The sequence below is a fragment of the Macadamia integrifolia genome, chromosome 12 (assembly GCF_013358625.1).
Source record: "Macadamia integrifolia cultivar HAES 741 chromosome 12, SCU_Mint_v3, whole genome shotgun sequence".
NCBI lineage: Eukaryota > Viridiplantae > Streptophyta > Magnoliopsida > Proteales > Proteaceae > Macadamia > Macadamia integrifolia.
Genome location: NC_056568.1, coordinates 11,542,041 through 11,567,397, shown reverse-complemented (window position 1 = coordinate 11,567,397; position 25,357 = coordinate 11,542,041). Strand labels below are relative to the sequence as shown.

The 25,357-nt window shown below is 43.9% G+C and overlaps 2 protein-coding genes across 3 annotated transcripts in view; both read left to right on the top strand.

Moving 5' to 3' along the window:
• The first annotated feature begins 7 nt into the window (after positions 1–7).
• On the top strand, positions 8–1,415 carry LOC122057112. Its single transcript, XM_042619115.1, has 2 exons — positions 8–568; positions 669–1,415. Exons 1-2 carry the CDS (start codon positions 560–562, stop codon positions 1,227–1,229), a joined length of 570 nt encoding a protein of 189 aa, XP_042475049.1. The 5' UTR covers positions 8–559; the 3' UTR covers positions 1,230–1,415.
• An 11,057-nt stretch (positions 1,416–12,472) lies between these two features.
• The window catches only part of LOC122057801 (ABC transporter G family member 28-like), a 49,045-nt gene continuing 36,160 nt past the window's right edge, over positions 12,473–25,357 (top strand). Inside the window, exons 1-6 of one of the 2 annotated variants that reach the window (XM_042620074.1) lie at positions 12,473–13,184; positions 13,325–13,401; positions 21,596–21,871; positions 23,972–24,035; positions 24,552–24,698; positions 24,953–24,987. In XM_042620074.1, coding sequence (XP_042476008.1) covers positions 12,952–13,184; positions 13,325–13,401; positions 21,596–21,871; positions 23,972–24,035; positions 24,552–24,698; positions 24,953–24,987 — 832 coding nt within the window. In that variant the 5' untranslated portion in view covers positions 12,473–12,951. The remainder of the gene's footprint in view (positions 13,185–13,324; positions 13,402–21,595; positions 21,872–23,971; positions 24,036–24,551; positions 24,699–24,952; positions 24,988–25,357) is intronic. The other variant, XM_042620073.1, reaches the window with a different exon arrangement.

Here is a 25,357-nt window from a genome sequence, read left to right as displayed (position 1 = left end):
GAGGCCGACTGCCTCAAGTCCGACGCCATCCTCTTCAAGTTCGGGCTTAGCCCGGGTGAGTTAGGCTAGACTTCGTCTTCTTCCTTCGAGTGTCGGTCCTTCGTACTAATACCTCTTGTGTCTTCTTGCAGTGCAAGTTACCAGAGCCGAGGCCAAGGCCGCCGCCGCCGCAAGACAGGCAAAAATTAAGGAAGCCAAGGCCCGTGACGCCCCCCAGCAGCCGAAGTCCAAAAGGAAAGAAAAGGCGGGCCCGTCCTCTGAGACCCCGAGAAAGAGGCCCAGGGTGGAGGGGTCGACTGCCGAGGCTGTCCAAGCCCTCGCCGCTCCCAGAGACGGTCTGGCTCAAGGCCCTCCGTCCGCTAATGCCTCTCGAGGCCCGAAGGTCCCGTCGTCGAGGGCCGAGGTGGGGTTCATCCCAGAGTGGTCGGTGAAGGAAGACGACTCTCTGACCGTCGGACGGGTTGCCAGAGAGTTAGTGACGAAGGGAAGTCTCCCCCGAGACGCCACAGAAGCCCAGAAGCAAGGGACGGCGGCGCTGCTCACCTCGGCGTGCATCTTCATGGCAGGGGTAAGCCTCGGTCCTCTTTAACCTTCGGTCTTCCTGCCTCTTTTCTACTTGTGCTATATATGTATATATTTTTTACTCTAACCTTCGGTGCTTTGTGCAGGCTCAGAACCAGATGGGTCAGCTGGTCCTCCGAGCCGAGGCCATGAGTCGGGAGCTCGAAGCCAGCGAGAGGGAGAAGGTCTCCCTAGACAACGAGCGCTCCATCCTCCTCGAGAAGGTGGAGCACCTGGAGTGTGAGCTAGCCCTCGAGCGCCGAGAGTGCGAACGGAAGCTCTCGGAGCTGAAGTCGCAAATGAGGGCACGCCTTCTGGAAGCCGAAGCCCGAGGGGTCGAGAAGTATCGAGTCTCCGAGGCCTTCAAGGAGGAGATCACGAACGCCATCGCCCCAGGGTACACCATGGGTGCTACCGAGGTCCGAGACTGGGTCCTCGGGCACTACCCTGGGGTTTCCTTTGCAGACAGCGGCCTCGTCTTTGAGGACGACGATGTGGAGGCGGTGCCATCGGCCACCCAGGTTGCCGACGCCGACGGTGGAGGCGGCAGCGAGGAAGGTGAGATCCAGCCGCAAAGGGAAGTCCCTCCGACCCCTGGTCGTGGGGGTTCGGACCAGGAGGCACTCCCCGCCGAAGACGAGGCCGTGAACCCGACAGATGCTCCTTAAGGTGGCCTCGGCTCTCAGCGCAGCCTACCCCCTTGCCATGTAACTAGCCTTCGGGCTTTTTTGTAGTCTTTCGCCTTCGGGCTTCATATGTAACTAGCCTTCGGGCTCTAGTGTAATCTTTTGCCTTCGGGCTTCATATGTAACTAGCCTTCGGGCTTTTATGAATGCGATATCTTTCTTCATTTGTTCATTTGATCTTTGATTCATAAATAATTGCAAAGGGCCGAAACCCTAGTTGTCCATAGGCGCATGGCCCCGAGACTTGGCCGAGGGTCGACCTGTTAGCAAGTCAGACGAAGGCCGACCCTGTAATCACTGGCAATATTTTACAAGTGTTTTCCCTCTCGGCTCCAGCCGAAGGGTTTGTCAATCGCATGAATCAGGACCTTGGCCGAAGGTGGTCCATTCGATGGTAACCACCAACCAGTTGTGTACCCTCGGCTATGGCCGAAGGTGGTCCATTCGATGGCAACCACCTACCAGTTGTGTACCCTCGGCTCTGGCCGAAGGGTTCACCGAAGGTCGACCGCCCAACAATCAGGATCACCGAATCACCGAAGATACCCTCGGCTGCAGCCGAAGGGTCTGTTAGATGGTACCCCTTCGGTCAGGTCTGTTCGGCTATGGCCGAACTCCAAGCCGAAGGGGTGATTGAGCCTCCAAGATGTGGACCTTCAGTCATCCGTTCCTCAAAGTTAGAGGTAATCAGCCTGGAGGATCCTCAGTTGCCGTAAACCAGCTCTCGTATTATTCATGAATTAAATCTTTCGGATTTCAAGATGAATTACAATTTAAAAGGTTCAGAAGAGCAATAATTGCAAAGAACTACAGACGGAAAAAAACTAACAGAGCCACTTTACTACTGGTGGAATTTTCTTAGATTATCTGAGTTCCACGATCGGGGTACCCTTACTCCCCCCGTAGTCTCTAGGTGGTAGGACCCTAGTCGTATTACCCTCGAGACTCTGTAGGGGCCTTCCCAGCTTGGGTCTAGCTTCCCTTGATGCCTTGGGTCCGACACTTCCGCCCTTCTGAGGACAAGGTCGCCCTGCCTAAACTCGTTCTTCCGGACTTTGGTGTTGTAGTGCCTGGCGATCCTCCGTTGGTAGGCGGCCATCCTTTCCTGTGAAGCTTCTCTGGTTTCTGTCAAGAGGTCCAAATTTGCCCGGAGTCCATTGTCATTTTCGTCTTCGTTGTAGTACCGAATCCGATGTGTAATAGCCCCTATCTCCACTGGGAGTACAGCTTCAGTGCCGTATGTTAACATGAAGGGTGTTTCTCCGGTAGCTAACCTCTCAGTGGTGCGGTAGGCCCAGAGAATGTGGTGCAACTCGTCTGCCCATAGTCCTTTGGCATTATCTAGCCTCTTTTTTATCCCTTGGAGTAACGTACGGTTGGTTACTTCTGTTTGTCCATTGGTCGAGGGATACCCGACGGAGGTTTTCCTGTGATTGATGCCGAGGGCTTCACAGAAATGCGTCGAAGGTTGGATTGGCAAACTGAGTGCCATTATCCGTAACCACGACCTGGGGGATTCCGAATCTGTATACCACCGCTCTCTGGAAGAAGTCCCTTATGTTCTTCTCTGTTATCGTTGCTAGGGCTTCGGCTTCTGCCCATTTCGTGAAGTAGTCGACTGCCACCACCACAAACTTCCTTTGTCTCGTGGCCAAGGGGAACGGGCCTAGGATGTCCATCCCCCACATGGCGAACGGTACTGGGCTAGATAAGGGCGACAGCTCGGTAGAATGTAGCCTAGGCACGGGGGTGAACATCTGGCACTTGACGCATTTCCTGACCAGTGCTTCCGCGTCCTTCCTCATTGTCGGCCAGTACAGGCCCTGCCTTAGCACTTTGTGAGCCAGGGCCCGAGCCCCAAGGTGTTGGCCACATATTCCTTCATGCACTTCCCGGAGCGCGTACTCGCCGTCGGACGAATCCAGGCACTTGAGGTACGGTGAGGTAAACCCTATCTTGTACAGCGTGTCATCCTTCAGAAAAAAGCGTGCCGACCTCATTCTTACTTTTCTTGCTTCGTCCCTGTTCTCTGGGAGCTTCCCCTCCTTGAGGTATTCTATTATGGCGTCCATCCAGCCTCGGCCGTTTTCACCTACGGGTAACACCTCGTGGGGTTTCTCGATGCTTGGCCGTGGTAGTACTTCGAAATACACCGTTCGCCCAAGTTCCGCGGAGTCGGAAGTGGCCAGCTGCGACAGCGCGTCTGCGCTAGCATTCTCTTCTCGTGACACTTGCTTTACCTCAAATTCCTTGAAAACCGCTGACCTTTCTCGCACCGTGTTCAAGTACTCGGCCATCCTCTGCTCTTTGGCCTCGTATTCGCCATTCACTTGTCGCACGACGAGTTGGGAGTCGCTATTTACTACTAGTTCCTTCACCATCAAAGCCCGAGCCAGATTAATTCCGACTATTATCGCTTCGTACTCCGCTTCGTTGTTGGAGGCGTCGAAGTCGAACCGTAGGGCGCACTCTACTTTGAAGCCTTCGGGGCTTACCAGCACAATCCCAGTGCCACTCCCATCGCTGTTGGAGGCCCCATCCACATACAGCGTCCAAGTCTCATCCGCTCGTCCCTCGGGAGATTCCTGCGGGTCATCGGGAATCGTCGTCTCCGCTATGAAGTCTGCGAGGGACTGTGCTTTAATTGCGGTCCTCGGCTTGTACTGGATGTCGAACTCTCCTAGCTCTATGGCCTAATTTACTAGACGACCGGACATATCTGGCCGTTGCAATATTTTCTTCAGAGGCTGGTCAGTGAGTACGCATACCGTATGTGACTGAAAATATGGCCTCAGCTTCCTTGCCGCCGTCACGAGGGCGTACGCCACTTTTTCCGCCTTTCGGTATCTTGTCTCGGCATCTAAAAGGGTTCGGCTGACGTAGTATATTGGCCGTTGTTGCTTTCCTTCCTCTTTCGTCAGTACAACTGCAGGACATCTCCGGTGTTCGGCTTTGTCAGCAGTGGGGGTGCGGCCAAGTACTCCTTCAATTGCTCGAAAGATCTTTCGCACTCCTCCGTCCACTCGAACCTTTTAGCCCCTTTCAGCGCCTTGAAGAAAGGAAGGCATCTATCAGCAGACCGGGACATAAATCTTCCTAGGGCAGCTACCCGACCCGTCAGCTCCTGGACTTGCTTTACGTTCTGGGGTGACCTCATGTCCCGAATGGCTTGTATTTTAACTGGGTTGGCTTCGATTCCTCTCTCTGAAACGATGAAGCCGAGGAACTTCCCCGAGGCTACTCCGAAGGCACATTTTGCTGGATTCAGCTTCATGCCGTACCGTCGTAGCACTTGGAACGCCTCTTCCAAGTCTTGGATGTGCCTTTCTGCCTTCAGGCTTTTCACGAGCATGTCATCCACGTACACTTCCATGGTCTTGCCGATTAGCCCTTTAAAAACTTTGTTCACCAACCTCTGGTAGGTGGCCCCCGCGTTCTTCAGTCCGAAAGGCATGACCTCATAGCAGTACAACCCTCCCTCAGTTATGAAGGACGTTTTCGGGACATCAGCCTCGGCCATTTTGATTTGGTTGTACCCCGAGTATGCATCCATGAAACTCAGCGTCTCGTATCCCGCCGTCGCGTCGATGAGCAGGTCTATCTTTGGCAGGGGGTATGCATCCTTGGGGCAGGCCTTATTCAGGTCAGTGAAGTCGATGCAGATCCTCCACTTCCCGTTTGCCTTCGGGACCATCACCACGTTAGATATCCACTCCGGGTACTGGATCTCTCGGATGAACCGGGCCTTCAGTAACTTTTCCACTTCCTCGTTTATCTTCTTCTGTCTTTCTGGGGCGAACGTCCTTTTCCTCTGCTGCACCGGCTTCTTCATGGGGCTAACGTTCAGGTGATGTTCTATTACTTCTCGGTCGATCCCGGGCATATCCGATGCCGACCAAGCGAATACGTCAGCGTTGCTCCGCAGGAATGAGACGAGTCTTTCTTGTTGCGGCCCTCGCATGGTAGCCCCAATCTGGAATTGCCGGGTGTCGTCTCCCTCTTCAGCTTCAACTTGCACCAAATCTTCGGCCGGCTCTTCCCGTTGATAGCTGACATCATCACGTAGATCCTCTATTGGGAGCGTCTCACCCGCCTTTTCTTTTCCCCAGAGGGTAGTGGCGTAACATCTTCGGGACGTCTCCTGATCACCCCGACACTCCCCGACGCCATTCTTAGTTGGGAACTTCATTTTGAGATGGGGGGTGGAGACGATGGCCTTTAACAGATTCAACCCGACTCTTCCTAGTATGGCATTATACGCTGATGTAATGCTCACTACCAGGAAGTTGATCATCACCGTCGCCTGGCGATCTCCGGTGCCAGCTCGAACCGGCAGCTCTATCGACCCTTCCACCTTCACCGGGGTGCCAGAGAATCCTTGCAGCGGGTGTTCGACCTTTTTTAACTTTCCTTCGTCGAGCCCCATCTTCCGGAAAGCTTCGAGGAACAGGATATCAGCTGAGCTGCCGTTGTCCACTAAGATCCTCTTTACTTTGCAATCTCCTATAGTCATGGCGATGACCAAGGCATCGTCATGCGGGGTCTGTACCCCTTCCAGATCATCGTCTGAAAAGGAGATGACCGTCCCCGTCTTTGCCTTCTTGTTCGACCATTCTGCCACATGTACGCTCCTCGCGTAGGCCTTCGCCTTCCTGGCAGAGACCGAACTCTCTCCGGCGGCCGGGCCTCCACAGATGGTTGCTATAACTCTTGTTGGGCTCTTGTTCTCCTCTCGAGGCCGGCGTCCATCTTCCTCTGGTGTCTGGTTCCTCCGCTGTTCTTGATTTCTTCTGCGGGCGAGACCCCCTCTTTCATACCGACCTCCACCATCTCTCCGACGGTTATCTCTCCGGCCAGTGCCTTCTGGAGCCAGCTCTTTCTCCCGGTCTACAAATCTGCCTAAGTATCCCCTTCTGATCATTCCTTCTATCTCCCCCTTGAGATGCCAACAGTCCTCGGTGTCATGGCCGTGGTCTCTGTGGAAGTGGCAGTATCTATCCACATTGCGTCTTTCGGGATGTCGCCCCATCTTTCCTGGCCACTTCATGGCCCTGGCATCTGGAGAATCTTTTATCTGCATTAACACCTCTGTTCGTCTTCGGTTCAGGGGTGCATACCTCTCAAACTTCCTCGGTGGACTGGGGGCCCGACTGCGCTCGGACTTTCGTCTTTTTCCTTCTTCGATGGGTTTATCATCAACCCTTAAGGGTCTCTTCCTCGCCGCCTTCCTTTCGACTTCTTCATCTGCCTGGAGGGTTTCCTCCATTTGGATATACTTATCGCATCGCGCCCTCAGCTCGGTCAGATCTCTAGGCGTATGCTTCGCCAGGGACCTCTTCAATTCCTTGTCCTTGACGCCACCTAGCAGGGCCGTGAACTCCTCCTTCGGATCAAGGCCCCTGATCGTGATCTTTTCTTGTTGGAATCGCTTCATGTAATTCCGCAACGATTCCCCTTCTTGCTGTTTGACGTTGGTTAGGTTCAACGTAGTCTTTTGGAGGGGCTGGCTACTAGAGAACCCCTTCACAAAGAAGTAGCTCAGGTCGCTGAAGCTGTGGATCGACTTCGTCGGTAGTCGGTTATACCACAGCCTCGCCGCCCCCCTGAACGTCAATGGGAGGGCCCGACACATAATATTTTCCGAGACGCGATGAAATTGCATGGCGACCTTAAAGCCTTCCAAGTGATCGACGGGGTCCCCCGACCCGTCATAGGTATCGTACTTAGGCAGGCGAAAACCGACCGGGAGCGGGTCCCTCATGACCTCGTCAGCTAAGGCCGTATCATTGGTGAGGTCGGGCTCGCGGTTCCCAGTCTGGTTTTCTGCCACCTTTCTGATCTCGTCCTTCAGGTCTAAGATCATCCTCTTTAATCCCGAGTCCTCGGACCTCTGTTTGTCTCCTTGGTGCTGATCCCCATGCGGGTCTCTGGCGGCGCGTCGCGTCCTACTTCGGGGCGCGGGACTCTCCCTTGCTCGGTTTCGGGGATCGCGGCCGGCCCTCGTCGATCCCGTACTGCTTCGATCTTCTTCTCGAGCCCTCTCGAACTGGACGTGAGTCCCCGGGGGTGCTCCGCCGGTCTTATGGGAGACAGCTTTGGAGACCTCCCTCATAGTCTCTGCCATCCGGTTATATTTATTCTGGAGGTCTTCGAACTGCTGGCTTGTCACGTACTCCTGGGCCGCGGGAGGCTGATGGTCGCTGCCTTCCCGTACTGAATATTCAGCCGACCGCTGGCATCTGACGGACACTTCCCGGTCATCATGACCCCTTTCCCGTCCAGTCTCGGCCGAGGGAGGAAGCTCCCCTGAAGGTTCTTCCCCCATGTCTACGTTGGACGTCGCTCTCGTCCTTCTTCGGTTGTAGGTTCTCCCCACCATTACCGTCGTTCCCACAGACGGCGCCAATCTGTTGCTGCCAAAAACCCCGCTGGTCCAACCTACACAAACACAGACGACGGAGGCCCAGAACTTTGTCTGGGGTTAATCCTCCGACGCTCAAATCAGGGTCGGCGGCACAGTTTAATAAGTGGGTAATGGCGAGAGTCTCAGAACTTACCTTCCCCTTTCTTCCGTGCCTTCTTATATAGCTCTTCAGCCTTAGGGTTTTTTCCCTTTCTTCCCTCTTAGAGTCCTACTAGAATACGTCCAACCTTCTGGGAGAATATTCCCCTCATGCAGACGACGTGACCCCGCGTGATTCTGCGGGCGTGCCTCGGTGATTGAGCGTGCTCGGGTGTGAGTGGTTCCTTGGGCCCTTCGTCTGGTGGGGGACACGTGTCCTAACAGTGACACGTGTCATTACCCCCCACCGAGAGGTTATTTTGGCTATATCAGATGGTTTCTTTTATTTATTTAATTTTTTTTAATGGTGTTTTGGACCATTTTATTTTCACTCTTTACCAGTGGTTTGATATGGATTGGATCAGTATCAGGAAACAATCTTGGTCGATGCCGATTTGATCCAGATGAATCCTGAGTCTCTAACCATGGTTTGAGGTTTCTATTGAATGGGTTTGAATTAATTGAATTAGATCAACAATGTAACCTAGTAAATAGTTGGGGAGTATAATTCCATTTTAATGAAAAAGGGAAAACAATAGTATACTTGACAATTAGAAGACAACATGAAATGATATAGTATGACGTTTAATTGGTATTACGGGAACTTTAATAGAAGGCCAAATATAACATACAACATGTAGCAATACGCAATTAGGTAATCGATGTATTCATTTAGGGAGTATAACCTTATTTGAATTATAAAACAAAAAAGGCATACTCGATGCACGAGACTCTCACATGTGCGAGGTTCAGGATGACTATAACTACATAATCTTACCCCGAGAATGTCGATCGATGGACTATTAATATAACCTTATTTGAATGAAAATGGAAAAAACTCTTACATAATATCCAATGGTAATATGTTATTTTTTTAAATCATTATAAAAACTTATCATGATTTGACTTTGTGATAAATCATAAACTAGGTTAATAGTTGGGGAGCTTGAATAAGTGAATAAACTATAAGGCAACTTTAAGGTGATTGATACAAAATTTCCCTTCCAAAAAACGGAGATAGGGCCATCCCAAGTATAACAAAGTGTTGAGGTTTTATCTTAAAATCCCATTTTCAGTAAGTAGTTATTTATCTCATTTATAAGGGAAAAATATATATATTGGAGATGGTTCAAAAAATGTAACATCTTGGGGTGAAATAGGGTCGGGTTTCTTAAAATCTTAATCCAACACTAGGTTCTCAAAACTCAACCCAGGCCCAACCAAATCCTACTGAGTTCACGCTTAGGCCCAACCCTATCGGGCTTAGGGTTGGGCAGGTTGACCTTGACTCGTCCTACCTTTTTTTTCTCCTACAAAGGGTCACAAATGTGCCCAACCTTGTCCACTTCTAATCCATAAATTGCAACAAACAAGGTTATTGAATTGGATATAAGATTGGCCTTTTAATTGTTTAACATCACCACATATCCCATCAATTGGACATGCAAAATTTTAGCCAAATTCTCCATAATTGCTTCCATATCTAAAGTTCATATCAATACATGATGGGAGACACAAAGACAACATACGTAAAGAAAATGTGAAAAATAGTTTGACATTTGATCGTCTTAACTCAATAAGTAAGAGTATGTGGTTTGTGTAACAAATGACGTGGGTTGAAGTCATACTTACAGCTCGTGTAATGCTTGTGTAACACATTATGTGACTTGTGTAACACATGATGTGGGTATAGGGGTAGGGGAACACTATTACTTAACACAATGATAGATCACAATTGAAATTGGGCCAAATTGGGCCAAGCCGGGTTGGGTCGGCAAGGTCGGTTTGACCCTCATAACTGGGTTAGACAGGGTTCGGGCTCGTGGCAAGTTCGGGCCATCAGGACAAAACTTACACTCTTAGACTAGCATCATTGTACTAATGCGAAACCCAATGGACATGCACATAGAAGCATCAATAGGGATGACATTTTCACCTTCTGTGATGGAGCAGCCCGACTAAAGAGGATCTAAATCTCATAGTATGTTACTATTGATTCCAATACGAATAGGTGAGAATTGGCCTGAATCAACCATAAACTGACTTAAAATTTGTTGATATGACATACTATCTTGATTGGATCGGCCGTGATTGATTCATATCTAAATCGGCCGAACTGTACCCTGTTCCTTGAGCAATGGGTTAGGCAGATTTCAGATACGCTATGTTAAGGGGTTGGGCTAATGGTCGTGGGTTATGAGTTCCTATGGCTTAAAGTTCATATCAATACATGATAGGAGACACAAATACAACATACGTAAAGAAAATGTGAGAAATAGTTTGCCATTTGGTCGTCTTAACTCAATAAGTAAGAGTATGTGGTTTGTGTAACAAATGACGTGGGTTGAAGTCATACTTACAGTTTGTGTAAAGCTTGTGTAACACATTATGTGACTCGTGTAACACATGATGTGGGTATAGGGGTAGGGGAACACTATCACTTAACACAATGATAGATCACAATTAAAATTGGGCCGAATTGGGCCAAGCCAGGCTGGGCCTAGATCTCCACCCAGGCCCAATCCAACTAGGGTTGGGTCGGCAAGGCCGGGCTGACCCTCATAACTGGGTTAGACAGGGTTCGGGCTCGTGGCAAGTTCAGGCCATCAGGACGAAACTTACACTCTTAGACTAGCATCAATGTACTAATGCGAAACCCAATGGACATGCACATAGAAGCATCAATAGGGATGACATTTTCACCTTCTGTGATGGAGCAACCCGACTAAAGAGGATCTAAATCTCATAATATGTTATTATTGATTCCAATACGAATAGGTGAGAATTGGCTTGAATCAACCATAAACTGACTTAAAATTTGCTGATATGACATACTATCTTGATTGGATCGGCCGTGATTGATTCATATATAAATCGGCCGATCTGTACCCCGTTCCTTGAGCAATGGGTTAGACAGATTTGAGATACGCTATGTTAAGGGGTTGGGCTAATGGTCGTGGGTTATGAGTTCCTATGGCTTAAGGTTTTATACACGGTTGTTGGGGAGATATGGGATGTGTTATTAGTTATTACAAATCTATTTTCATTCTCAACCAACAGTTGAAAGGCTTGAAAAAAAAAAAAAGTTGAAAGGAATGGCCATGTACATATACGGTTGTGCATAATTGATTTTTTTAAAATATTTATGTGTGTGTCTAAATGATTGCTCTGTAGCTGTAATTGATGTATATGTGTAGTTAGAACTTTGAACTTGTAACATCTTTATTTGATTGCCGTTCGTTCTCTCTCTCTCTCTCTCTCTTTGTTTGTTATTATTATTATTTTTTAAATATCAAATTTAGAATTAAAAAGGACTTTCAAAATAATTTGAAAGTAATTTATTATTATACATTTTTAAAAGGATGTCATTATCTTTCACAATGTTTTTTTAGTATATATTTGGAATGACAAAGGTTTATGATTAAACTCAAGGGAGTAGCACAGTTGGTGAGCAATGAACTTGGTACAAGCCATAAATTCGATACGTTTACTAGATTGACTCAACCTGACCTACTAGCCTGACCATTTTATACGGTGTATATATATATATATATCTTTTTTTAAGGGGTAGAATAAGGTATATATTGTTTTTTTTTCTTAAATCAAATTTTGAATGTAATTAAGTGCAAAGTCTTTTTATAAATTGTTGATGATTTAATAAATAAATCGAAACTTTTAAAATATAAGACAATTAAATCTCGTTTAAGGCCTTAATGGTGTATTACCCCGTTTAAGGTCCGACTAAGACTCAATTAATCAAATTAGTAGAAGTTCGATTAAAGCATGAAACCCATATGAACCTGACCTAACCCAACTAATTTATTCTATAGATAGTTCAAAATGTGAGTCAAGAGGCCCAATTAGGCCCAATCGAGCCCGACCGATTGATACCCTTTATTTGCATAGACTAATGGCCTCCTTCACCACCTTATATTAATCACTTATACTGGCTTTCTCCCCAAATTTATGTTATATTTGAAAGAAAATAAAAGAGAAAAAAAAGGAATTTAAAGAAAAAGATAACCATGTAAACAATTATTATGTAATTATGATTTTTATCTCATTATATCTTAAATATACATATTTTTTTTTTATTCTTAAAAGTCAAGAAAAAAAAAAAGAAAAAAGAAAAGAGAAGGAAAACTATAACAGATATAATAAGACAAAATTTTGATGCGTCTATCTCTCTTTAAATTCAAAATTCTTTTTTGAATTGTTTCCTTTTATTGGATTCCAAACATAGCCAACGAGGGTTTGTTTTGGAAAGCCTCTAACAGAGTTGACGATGTTTAATTTCAGATTAGAAAAAGGGAGCCGGTTACATGGCCGGGCCGGACGTGAGAGCGGTTGCTTAACGACGTGTTCTTCACAGCTGGAGAACACTGTCCACCCCTTACGTGGACTTCAAACCCTGACGACTCGCTTCTTTCCAAAAAAGCAAAAAAATAAAAAACGAGTAACTACTAACGTCTAACGACTAAGACAGTCCAATCCGATACGATACAGAGACAAACATCAAAGTATCTCTCCAGTCTGCTGGAGGTGGACCCACTCTCCACTGCTACGATTCCATTTAACTGTACTTCAAAGTGATTAGAGAGAATATACGCTGTAATTATTATGTCTTATATGGGCCAAAGCGTAACAATGTCTACTGTTTTGACTTCGTGTTTGAAACATCTCTCTTTCCCATCATTACTGTCTGTCTCTCTTTACCTTCCAATCCGCCGTGTCTTACTCCCGGCCATTGTCTTTTCCTCTGGAAACCAGCTGCTCATCTCAAACCCTTGATTTGCAGAAACTTTGACCTAGAATTCTCTGGTTCCTCAGCTCAGAAAGCGCTCGAAATGCCGTCATGATCAATTCTATTGTTTATTTTCAGTAGATCTTCGACAATTCGATCGCTTCTCAGAGCTTACCATCATCTTTGATCGTTTTACATTTCTGAAACTCCCGGATTCTGTCCATTTTATCCAGAGGTTTATGATGTAATAAGAGATCGAGGATCTACACGAGCAATGCTATGGTTAATCACTGCCGGAGTCACTTCAATTCGTTCTTCTTTCACTTGAGCATTCGGCTCCACGCATTTTCGAGTGTTTTCCCTAAAACTTGCATTTCCTGGAGTTCTTCGCGATCGAAATGAGCGGAGAGAGGGTTAATACCTGTTGGGTGCCCTCTATCTTCATTCTCATTGTCATTCTTTTGAGTTTTTCGCTGTGCGTTCGGTGCCAAGATGTTGGAGATTATAATGAAGCGGATAATCCTGCGGTCCTTCCACTTCTCACGAACCTCGTATACAGTCGTTTCTCCAATCTCACGGTTATATTTAGCGGGGAGATCAAGCAACAGTTGGGATTCTGCATAAAGGATCCGTGCGTTACTCGAACCCCCACACCCCCTTTAATTAAGAAAAAAAAAGAAAAAGGAGCTTAGTTCATTCATCAATGTTCTTTTCTATTCATTGCTGGCGTATTTGTGTCCCAGAGTTTGAGTGTGTTTAGCTGTTGATCAGGCAAGTGGATTTGAATGGGGCGTTCAATTTCTCTTCGAATACGGGATTCTTGTCTAATTGCCTCAAGACAACAAAAGGTAGAAGCCTCTCCGTTTGCTAAGATTTATTTATTTTAAATTTTAAATATTGGGTCAATTCTTGATTTATTTACCTTATATATTGATTTGATTTCATTTTTGTTCATTAACACATTGTGAAACATGCAATGTCCTCTTTCCTTTTTGGTTAGCAAACAAGAAAGAGTACTTTATTAAATCTATGGCAAAGGCCGTACAGTTACGTCGTGTCACTTCTACATTAATCACTACTCTCGAAACAAAGCCCGAAAACCAACTTTGACATCTTCTTTAAATGTCCCATTGTATTCAGTTCTAATCATAACTCAAGCTAATCTACGAGGCAGCTCCATTTCAAGAATTTTCTGCATCCCTTCCCAAACTGAATATTGCCTGTCAAGTTCCTTAATAAAGCCGCCAAATCCCAGTTGCTGTCAATCTGCCCAATCACTCTGTCAAAGGCCACATAAGCTTACTGCATAATCACTTCGGATACTCCAATTTCAAATTCTACAGAGTCAACAGTGATTCCTTCGCATGACTACTCACATGGGCTCGGCATGAGAGATTACTGTGTTCAGGAGCATTCATGGTTTCGGTGCTTATGATGGGTGGGGAATTGAGTATAGTCTCACTCCCTCGCCATGAGAAAGCCATCTCTGTCCTCACTTGTATGGAAAGTGCTAGCATTTGAACGCGTCTCTTACCCTTTATTTTCTGTTCCTAGCAGCTAGTTCAGAGAAGAATTCTTAAGCATTACTTGCTACTCGTTTATTAACCTATTTGCTGCCTCTGATTCCACACTGTACTCTTGCCTTCGTCTCTGAATCTCTTCTTCTGACAGCATCTAAGGTGGTTTCAAGATTTCAGCCTCTTTCTTGTTGTCTTTGTTATTTAGTTGCTTCTTTGAAGAGGCTTCATCAGCTCCGCCAACTCTGCTCCTTACTGATTCTCTTCCAAGTGTTCCTCTCTGTGATTTCTTAACAATTTAATTGAATATAGTTCACAAGGGTGAATGTTGTACCACCAATGGAATTAAACTCTACTTCTATTTGATCCAGTCCAGTTATTATCTGCCTCTTGTATTCTTGTGTATTTTCCTGGGGTTGGTTGATTCTGGCTTTGTTTTTGTCTGTACCCTTCCTTCACTCTAGCTATTGGATTCTGTGATTTATGTTATACTTCCAACACCCAACCTTTCTTCTTCCTTGCTTTCCTACTTATTCCTTCCTTCTTCTACCCTTCTCTGTGTGTTCTCCCTCTAAAACCCTAGTTGTCTTCTCTTCTGAAGTGATTATAGTTATGAGATATTATGAGTCACTGAAATTTCAAGACTCTCCACAACCATCTCAATTTCTTTATTATCAGCACTTCTTACTTGCGTGTCCTGAACCGATGAATCCGAACTCTGGCTCTTCATGGCCTTCTTGTTCTATTTGGGCATGAAGACTCGCCAACTTACTCCTCAGATATCATTTTGTCAATCCCATTCTATAATGGTTTGGAGTTCAAAAATTGAATCTAACTTAATTTGAATTTGAGTTTCCCAGAATGAGTTCATGCAACAATTAGTCGATTTGTCTAACGAGCCTCCAATTAAAAGGTATAACATTTTTTTCATTCATCTATGATTCCCTCTATTAGTAAATCTGCATTTCCCTCTACTCCTCCACCCACCACCTCTAGGCTTTCCTCTCTACACCCTATGTTTGCTTCTCTCACCATCTGAGCTTCTGTGTTTCTGTGCCATCAATCCTCCATATGTTTGTGAGATGAACCATTGATGTGTTCTTGTGCTCTCTGATTTTCCTCTCTTGTTCATTCCCTTCTAGTCTTCATTGCATGGTTTCCTCAGCATTCCTGTTATCTGAAATATCTTTCCATCTCTGCATTATTGAGATTGTGTTGATTCTCTACCAGCAACCCTCTATTTCTACCCCTGAACATTGCTATTGTTGGTGTACGATGTCTTGTATTTCGTCACATTTTAACCTAGAGAGTACTGGTGCAGCGCCTCGATAGGCAGGACAGTGGTCCCGCTAGCCGGTTAGTGGGCTGTGGGGGTTGCAAGGGGGCAGGAGGCCCCCTTGCATAGCAGGGGTGTAGGAGGCGCAACCCTCCGCTCGAATTTTTTATTTGAGGGCAATTGTGAACTTTTCGGATTAGGGTTTTTTCGCTATATATTTGTAGCTAGGGTTTCTTTCTCCGCAATGTAAGCAATATTGAGAGGTGTGAGGGACGAGCGCTATAACCCTATTCTCCATTAATAATGAAGCAGGATCTCATCTCATCGGGGACGTAGGCAATCTTGCCGAACCTTGTAAATTTGTGTGCATTGCTTGTTCTTGTTTTTCCGTTATCTTCTGCATCGTTTTAGGGTTGCGTTTCTACAAATTGGTATCAGAGCTCTCGGTTTCCGTTTTCTAGGGTGTACTATCACGATGACAGTGAAGAAATCGAATGTCAAGTATGATATCAAGCGGTTCAATGGGAAGAACAATTTCACACTCTGGCGTCAAAGGATGAAGGATCTTCTGATACAACAGGGTTTGGCGAAAACGTTAGTGGGAAAGTCGAAGAAACCTACAAATATTACTGACGAAGATTGGGAAGAGATGGAGGAAAAGATGGTAAGTGCTATTCGATTGAATCTTTCTGATGATGCCCTACAATATATTGTGGATATCGAATATGCACCGCAGTTATGGGCAAAACTTGAAAGCATCTACATGACGAAATCCTTAAGGAACAAGTTGTTCGTGAAGAAGCAATTGTATTCTCTACAGATAGAGGAAGGTATGGATCTATTAGAGTATCTTAACATGTTCAATCAGATCGTAAGTAAACTTTCAAATCTAGAGGTTAAGATCGAGGATGAAGACAAAGCGTTACTGTTGCTGTCGTTGCTCCCAGAATCATATGATCACCTGGTAACGACTCTCTTGTACGGGAAGGAGACCCTTGAGATGGATGAAGTCGCGGCTCCACTCATGTCCAATGATACAAAGAAGAAGGCTAGTAGTAAGAAATCTCAAGGAGAAGGTCTTTTCGGAGGTGATAAGGAGCAGGATAGAGGGAGATCAAATCAGAAGGGATGTGGGAAGAGTCGATCGAAATCAAAAGGGGCAAAGACAAAGGTCTCTTGTTACTATTACAAGAAGGAAGGTCATCTGAAGAGAGAGAGTTTGAAGAGGAAGGCGGACTTAAAGAAGAAAGGTATAGATAAGGTATCTGAGGAAGCTAGCGTGGCTGACGGTTCAGATGGAGATGATGGAGATGTATTCTCTATATCATCAGGTAAGAATTAACCTTCTGATTATTGGATTTTAGATTCTGGATGTTCATATCATATGTGTCCACATAAGGATTGGTTTGATACATATCAACTATATAATGGTGGGTCTGTCCTAATGGGGAATGATGTTGTAATGGGGAATGATGTTGTAATGGGGAATGATGTTGTATGCAAGACCATTGGGATAGGCACTATCAAAATCAAGATGTTTGATGGGATAGTAAGAACTTTAGCAGATGTGAGACACATACCAGAATTAAGGAAAAACTTAGTATCTTTGGGGGCACTTGACACAAATGGCTGCAAGTACATAGCAGAAGGTGGAGTTTTCAAAGTTATTAAGGGTGTCATGGTTGTTATGAAAGGATAGCTAACTGAAAACATATACAGACTCATAGGGAGCACAGTTACAGATGGAGCATCTGTGACTACAGATGTAGGATCTGATATAAATGATACCTATCTGTGGCATATGCGGTTAGGGCATATGGGAGAAAGAGAATTGATGGAGCTTTATAAAAGGAAACTGTTAAAGGGAGTGAAAACTTGTAAACTGAACTTCTGCAAGTATTGTGTGTTCGAGAAACAATGCAAGATTAGTTTCAAAACTGCAAAATATAACAGTAAAGGGGTGCTTGATTATGTACACAACGATATATGGGGTCTTTCAACAACAAAATCTAAAGGTGGGGCAAAATACTTCGTGACCTTTGTTAATGATTGCTCAAGGAAAGTTTGGATCTACTTCATGAAGCATAAAAGTAAGGTGTTCACTAAATTTAAGGAATGGAAGGCTAGGGTAGAAAGGAAGACAGGAAAGAAAATTAAGTACTTGAGAATAGATAATGGAGGGGAGTACATGTACAAGTCGTTTCTAGAATTGTGCAAAGCTAAAGGGATTACACGTCACTTCACGGTTCCAAAGAAATCACAGCAAAATGGTGTAGCTGAAAGGATGAACAGAACATTTCTAGAAAGAGCTCGGAGTATGAGGCTGAATGCAGGGTTGAGCAAGAGATTTTGGGCAGAAGCAGTGAATATGGCATGTTTCCTCATCAACAGGTCTCCATCAAAGGCGATTGTTTGTAAAATTCCCGAAGAGGTATGGATAGGAAAACCAGTAGATTATTTTATTTTAAAAATATTTGGTTGTCCAACCTATGCACATGTTGAGAGTGAGCAGCGTTCCAAGTTAGACTCAAAGTCTAAGCAGTGTATCTTTCTTGGTTTTAAGAAAGGCGTAAAGGGATTCAAGTTTATAGAAAGTTGTGGTTAGCAGGGACGTTATGTTTGATGAGTCTCATATGGTGAAGTCAAATTGCAATTCACAAGCAGTTGATGAAAATAAAGAAGGTTCTACTGTGCAGGTGGAGTTAGGTGAGTCAGAAACAAGAGAATATGCGTCATCAAGTGACTTACTAGGACAACATGAAGCAGTAGAAGTTCCCTATACTGTGGCAAAGGGTAAAGGGAAGTGTACTCACAAAGCACATATGAGATACGGGTTTGAGGACATGGTTGCCTATGCCCTCACTGTAGGTACAGGTGATCCATCTTCCTACTATTATGCTTTGAGTGATACATAACATGATAAATGGATGGCAGCTATGATGGAGGAAATGGAGTCTCTACAGAAGAACAAGACTTGGGAGATTGGAGAAAAACCTAAGGGAAGAAAAATTATTGGGTGTAAATGGGTCTTTCGTGAGAAAGAGGCAGCATCTGAGAAAGAGCGTGAAAGGTATTAGGCCAGACTTGTAGCCAAGGGCTATGCACAGGAGGGGATAGACTACAATGAAATATTCTCTCCAGTGGTGAAACACACTTTGATCAGGTAACTACTTGCTTTGGTGGCCATGTATGATTTAGAGCTTGAACAACTTGATGTGAAGACTGCATTTCTTCATGGTGACTTGGAGGAACAGATTTACATGGAGTAGCCTGAAGGTTTCAAGGTGCAGGGAAAGGAAGATCATGTTTGTCTGCTTAAGAGGTCGCTTTATGGTCTTAAGCATTCTCCTAGGCAGTGGTACAACCGCTTTGATTCCCACATGATGAAGATTGGCTACACGAAGTGAGTATGATAGTTGTGTTTATTATAAAATGTCAAGTGATAATTCCATTATTTTGTTGATGCTTTATGTTGATGATATGCTCATTGCTGCAAAGAACAAACATGATATAGTCTCTTTGAAGTCTTTGTTGAGTGCTGAATTTGAGATGAAGGATCTTGGTGCTGCTAAGAAGATCCTTGGCATGGAAATCCTTAGAGATAGAAATGCAGGTAAACTTTGGGTAACTCAGAAGAGGTATATTGAAAAGGTGCTAGAGCATTTCAATATGGAAAAGGCTAAGCCGGTTAGCACTCCGTTAGCCAGTCACTTCAAGTTATCGGAAAGGGAATGCCCTACAACACATGAGGAGGTGGAGCATATGTCTCAGGTCCCCTATGCTAGCGCAATTGGGAGTCTTATTTATGCTATGGTTTGTAGCAGGCCGGATTTGTCTCATGCAGTCAGTGTTGTTAGCAGATACATGAGTAATCCGGGGAAGGAGCATTGGAATGTAATTAAGTGGATCTTCAGATATTTGAGCAAGACTAAAGATATAGGTGTTATGTTCAGTGGTAAGGGAAGTTCTACAGAATTGGCGGGTTATGTTGATTTTGACTATGCCGGTGATTTAGACAAGAGGTCTACTACAGGATATGTATTTACATTGGCTGGTGGACCTATATCATGGAGGGCGATGCTTCAGTCTACAGTTGCATTGTCCACTACAGAGGCAGAGTATATGTCGGCAGTTGAGGCTGCCAAGGAAGGAGTCTGGTTAGCTGGATTGGTTTGCTAGTTGGGGTTGGAGCAAGGAGGTACAATGTTACATTGTGACAGTCAGAGCGCCGTACATCTTGCAAAGAATCAGGTGTTTCATGTAAGGACAAAACATATTGATGTGAGATTTCACAAGATTAGGGAGCTTGTGCCAGAAGGCAGTATTCATTTGAAAAAAAATTCATACAGATCTCAATCCTGCAGATATGTTTACTAAGCCAGTTACTACAGAGAAGTTTGAGTCCTGTTTGGACTTGATTAATGGTACTCGTTGTTGAAGATGAGGGTCGCACCAAATAGGTGCGTGTTTGTACCTCTGATGAGGTACAGGGATGAAGACGTTTGCAGGTTATTTTTACAGGAGGCTCGACAGAATTCAAGCCAAGGTGGAGATTGTTGGTGTACGATGTCTTGTATTCCATCATAGTTTAACCTAGAGAGTACTGGTGCAGCGCCTCGACAGGCAGGACGGCTGTCCTGTTAGCCGGTTAGCGGGCTGTGGGGGTTGCAAGGGGGGCGGGAGGCCCCCCTGCATGGCAGGGGTGTAGGGGGCGCAGCCCCCTGCTCGAATTTTTTATTTGAGGGTAATTGTGTACTTTTCGGATTAGGGTTTTTCGCTATATATTTGTAGCGAGGGTTTCTTTCTCTGCAATGCAAGCAATACTGAGAGGTGTGAGGGACGAGCGCTGTTACCCTATTCTCCATTGATAGTGAAGCAGGATCTCATCTCACTGGGGACGTAGGCAATCTTGCCAAACCTCGTAAATTTGTGTGCATTGCTTGTTCTTGTTTTTCCATTATCTTCTGCATCGTTTTAGGGTTGCGTTTCTACAGCTATTCCTTCTTGACCTTGGTAGGTTGCATCAAGGCCAGTGATCTACACGGACTGGAAGAGGTATGAGCCGCGTCGTAAGTATAGCCATTGCAGGCTAGGGCCCAGAGGTACTTATTCCGGTATCGATAGGTTGCTGAAAATCTTGACAGTAACGGGTTGCTTACTCGTCAGGCCGCTGGAATATTCAGTCCAGCGTGACCTAGCTACTGCCACTCTAATAATGGACCCATTCCCTCCCAAATCCATTTTGATGTTACATGGAACAATGTCAAGAAACCAACTTGTAATCATTCTAACCTTCTCTAGCGAATCTCCTGGCATATTCAGTCTTGTCCAAACTTGACATTATGCCCTCAAAAGTTGCGGAAGTCCTAGTGGAAACTCTTGTGCCTCTCCAATTAATTTAATTTGTATACTAATAAGTTTTTAAAATCTCCATTCTTGTCTGAATCTCCTGTACTCCTGGTTTAATTACTAGCTGCCCATTATGAACTTGAACAGATGTGCATCTTCTGTCCATCCTTGTGGTTTGATCACTCTCTCCTGTCAAAGATTCTCCTTAATGCCAACCTCAGATGACCTCCTTTTCCGTGTCCTGCTACCATGATTATCTTTCCAGCTGATGGTAGCTGATTGTTATTGCCGTGTAGGTGCTCTTTCTCCGGCACTGCATACTAGAAGAAAAGATTGGGTTCCCCAAAATTTTAAAAAAATATTAGGAAGAGGCTTGAATTTCTTAAATGAATCAAGTGACTGAAATCCATTATTGACTTTTGGTTTTCCACTGAATTAATTCTTTGTATTTCAGAGTCTTGTTATGGGATAACCAATTTGTTGATACCCACCTGACATCAAATATCTGCCACATGGCAGCTCCAATGGCATCAAATTTTGTAGACAAGGTCCCCTAGCATCATGTCAAGTTTCATCCCAATTTGAGTTGGCCAGGTGGCAAAACAGTCCATAAAAATCCAGGACCACAAAAAGAGTGCATGATACTACGAGGGGATACATGGACATACATGGGGTGGGGTTGCCATTACATGAGAGGGTGAAAATGGTCAAATTTGAGCAATTTGACACCTGGCCAATCTGGTCTTTGACCTATCTATCCAACGGTAGGAATTGCCATTTCATCATCCTAGAAGTAGGAGCATTTTATGTCAGGTGCGATTTCATAGTTTTACCTGTATATTGTTGTGCTTGCTCCATCTATTGTATCATTTCTAACAATTGACTCAACGGGATATACAGGAGATCTCACTCAGCGCTTGTGTACGGCAGCAGAAATGAAATTTTACTTCAATACTTTCTTCGAAAGAGGGTCAAAGGGTACCAACTTCTTGAAACCTAACAAGAACTGTAACTTGACTTCATGGTTGCCTGGATGTGAGCCTGGATGGGCTTGTAGTGTTGGCTCTGATCAGAAGGTTGACCTAAAGAATTCAAAAGACATGCCTCGTAGGTCTGTTAACTGCAAGCCCTGTTGCGAGGGGTTCTTCTGCCCTCGTGGTATAACTTGCATGATACGTAAGTATTTGAGTCCACAAACATTTTCTTATTTTTTCTTGATGCAGAAAAAAGTGGAAAAATCAGGCTCTACCTCAAGGACACCCCACATAAAAATGGAAAAAATAATCTGCTGTTTCTGTTGATTTTTTTTTTTTCTGGGTGTATTTAACTTTCCCATTACCATTTCTGCCAAATTCATGTTGGAGTATCACATTGGGGGGCATACACAGGGTGATTAAGGAGTATTGACTATTCTAGAAAAACTTGACTAACCTTGAGTGTAAATGTCCAATCATTCAACAATGAGTTTTCGTATGAACTATATGAACAAGAGCTCTGAGTTTATTGTGGTGGATTGACATATCAGACGTTTGAATGGGGGGAAAAAATTCAGTGGTTGGTTGTGTTGGGCTTAGGTTAAATCGAAACTAACATGAGCCCATATATTTGACCATTGTGGAGTAGAAAGCATAAGAAATTATAGAGTATATTCATTCCTTACAGAAAATAGAATCTTCTTCTCTTATCTATCTCTGTGGTTTTTTTTTTCAGCTGATATATGTGACCCTCTGATTAATTTGATTCCATATGATGCACATTTAAATTTTTGAGTTCTGTTACATAAAAGATTGCTTCTTATTGAGTTCTATGAGAGCCTGCTTGCTTGGTCTATGTGAGTTTAACAATGGTTCATTTAGACTTAACAACCATGTGGAAGAGACTCATCCTTTTATACTTATTGAAAATTCTCCTACCAAAATATTATTGCAATAACATACATGTCTGACAGTGAAGCTCGTCTTCAACGATCCTCGAATTTATCTCCTGCATAAGCAAATGGCATAGAGGAGCATAGATCACTGAGTTCTCCCACTAGCTTCTCAGGGTCCTGATGTGATGATGCCTAAGAAGACATCATGCTGAAGAGTGAATGAAACAATTACCATATATTCTGACAACATGACACCACACAGCTTTGGTTTGCCTTCTTTTTGGGGATTTGCACAGTCCACACCTATTTGACAATCTCCACCATCTGTAGGCTAAATGATCCATGGTCAAAATCTTATCCAATGTCAGTGTCTCACATAAAAGTTCAAGGTTTTGGGCATCAACCTGCCCCAAATATAGAAAATTGAAGTATGCTTGAGATAGAATCATTGCGATCAAATTACCAAGTCAAGCAGATTAGACAACCAAACATGTCTCATAGCACAAATCATGACCAAGCAATCCTATTACTCATAAAAAGGGGGAAAAGGGTGAAAAACTGACAGATCATCTCCTCAAAACCTACTATACTTGTTTCTAAAGAAAAGTGGTTATGTCCTAAAAGTCCCATGTACATTTAAGAAACTCTCGACTCCTGCCTCGTACGAAGAATCCACATGCTGAGAGTTCCAATCTCCATCTGTCACAGTTAATTTCTGACTTATAACACTTCATCAAACAAAAGGGATTGAACATGATGTCACCTAAGGCACTTGCACAAGCAGTTATTCATCTCCTTTTCTCTTTACCTCTGGAGTATTTGGTTGGCATTCTTGTTTATTTTCCATAAAAAATCCTATAGGGTGCTTTCCCAAACTTTAGTAGCTGAGGTGGGCATTAAAATCTGGCATGTATTTTGTAAACTGAGGTTAAGTAGCTCATCTCTGCTATTGCCTTGTAGGGAGATCTGGACTGAGACGTGCTTACTTTAGGGATGAAACTCTCATCTTCTGAGCTCTTGGGTAGCCCTCAAACATATTCCAGTGGCAGTTACTGAATTAATATATTCATTCATCTAAGAACTTTACATAATTTCAGATGTATTTACAGAACTGTTGACAGCTGTACATGTTTCTTTTTCATGTTAACGATATATTTTCCCTCTTTCCCCACTAGAATGGTTAAAGATCGCTATTACTCTTATGATTGATCTTTAAGGATTATAACTTTTTTTATGACCTCACAGAAATTTCAACTGCTATACTACTCAGATCCTTGAATATTGTGTACTGGTGGATAGTTGTAAATTTATTATATCTTAATTTAATTACCCTTAATTTTATCCATGTCATGGGAAGTTCCTCTAATTGTTTCCTTTTCTATTGCCTTCGTTCCCTGTTACTGAAGCTTGCCCACTAGGTGCGTACTGCCCTCTTGCAAAACTCAACAAAACTACCGGCATATGTGATCCGTAAGTTGTGATTCTACTCATGAAGTTTCTTCATCTCTCTCTCTCTTTCTCTCTACTTGTCAATGTTCATGATGCCAGTGAATATGGTAACCTTCACTTCCTATCATTTGGCAAACATGAGTGAGTCCATGCTATAAGGCCATAAGGGATTGCACACCCATTTCACCAATAACTTGCTGCCTGAGAGGAGATTGTGGTGTGGCTCTGAAGATAGTCCAACTGTCCAAGGTTACAAATTTTACAAACAAGCATTTAAAATATAAATCAAGTGGTATTTTTGTGTTTTTTGTAAATTCTCCCACAATTGAACCACATTACATGCTTGTTTTGGGATGAAGCTTGACTGTTAAGTTGGATGTGAAGATCCTCTATCACATGGACCCACTAATGTTTGCCGAGTGGTAATAGAAGTGACCAAATTCATTAGCCTTATTTAACATCAACACTTCCTGATATGTCTCTAGGGGTGTGGGTTATGCATCATTTCTTTCTTATTATGGCTAGAAAATTTCACAGATACCGGTACCAGCTACCTCCTGGACAACCAAATCATACTTGTGGTGGAGCAGATGCTTGGGCTGATGTTACTAGTAGTAGTGAGGTATTCTGTTCTGCAGGATCGTACTGTCCAACTACCACCCAAAAGATTCCTTGCAGTAGTGGGTATTGTTTTATTTCCTACAACTCCAGTGCCTTTCTATTAGTTGCAAATAAAACTCTTATTTCCTTGTTGCGGCATGCTTTGGTGATTGTTGATAATTTAGAATCTCTTTATTTCCTTTTTGCATCATGCTTTGGCAATCTTTGATAATTTAGAATTTCTATTTAATTTACTTATTGCATGATTGTGATCATATTTTTATTACTTCTAACCTTCACCCTTTTTATACACTTCTTTTTTTTTTTGGTAATTTCAGTCATTACTGCAGGATGGGCTCTACATCTCAAGCCAGTAAGTTTCTTATTTGCTTTTTTAAGAACAATAAGCTATTTTATGACATTTATTTCTTCCATTTTTAATATCTGATTCTGAATTAGCATACATAGGAAGATAATTTGCTATGACGACAGATTTTGTTTTTGTGACTAGCGTTATGCTGGAAATATTTTTCTATAAGTAGTTTTTTTGTAGACAGCTATTATTTCCATTCTGTTATATTAATAATTTGTATCAAGTAAAGTTCAGAGAATAGGAAGATATGATCCCGAGATAGAGGGTATCGAAAGAAGTTCAAAACCTCAAACTTTGGTTTGACTGAATTCTGGGGACTGGTCTTATAAACAGATCGTAAGACTTGGATAAGCTTGCACTTGTTGTTCTA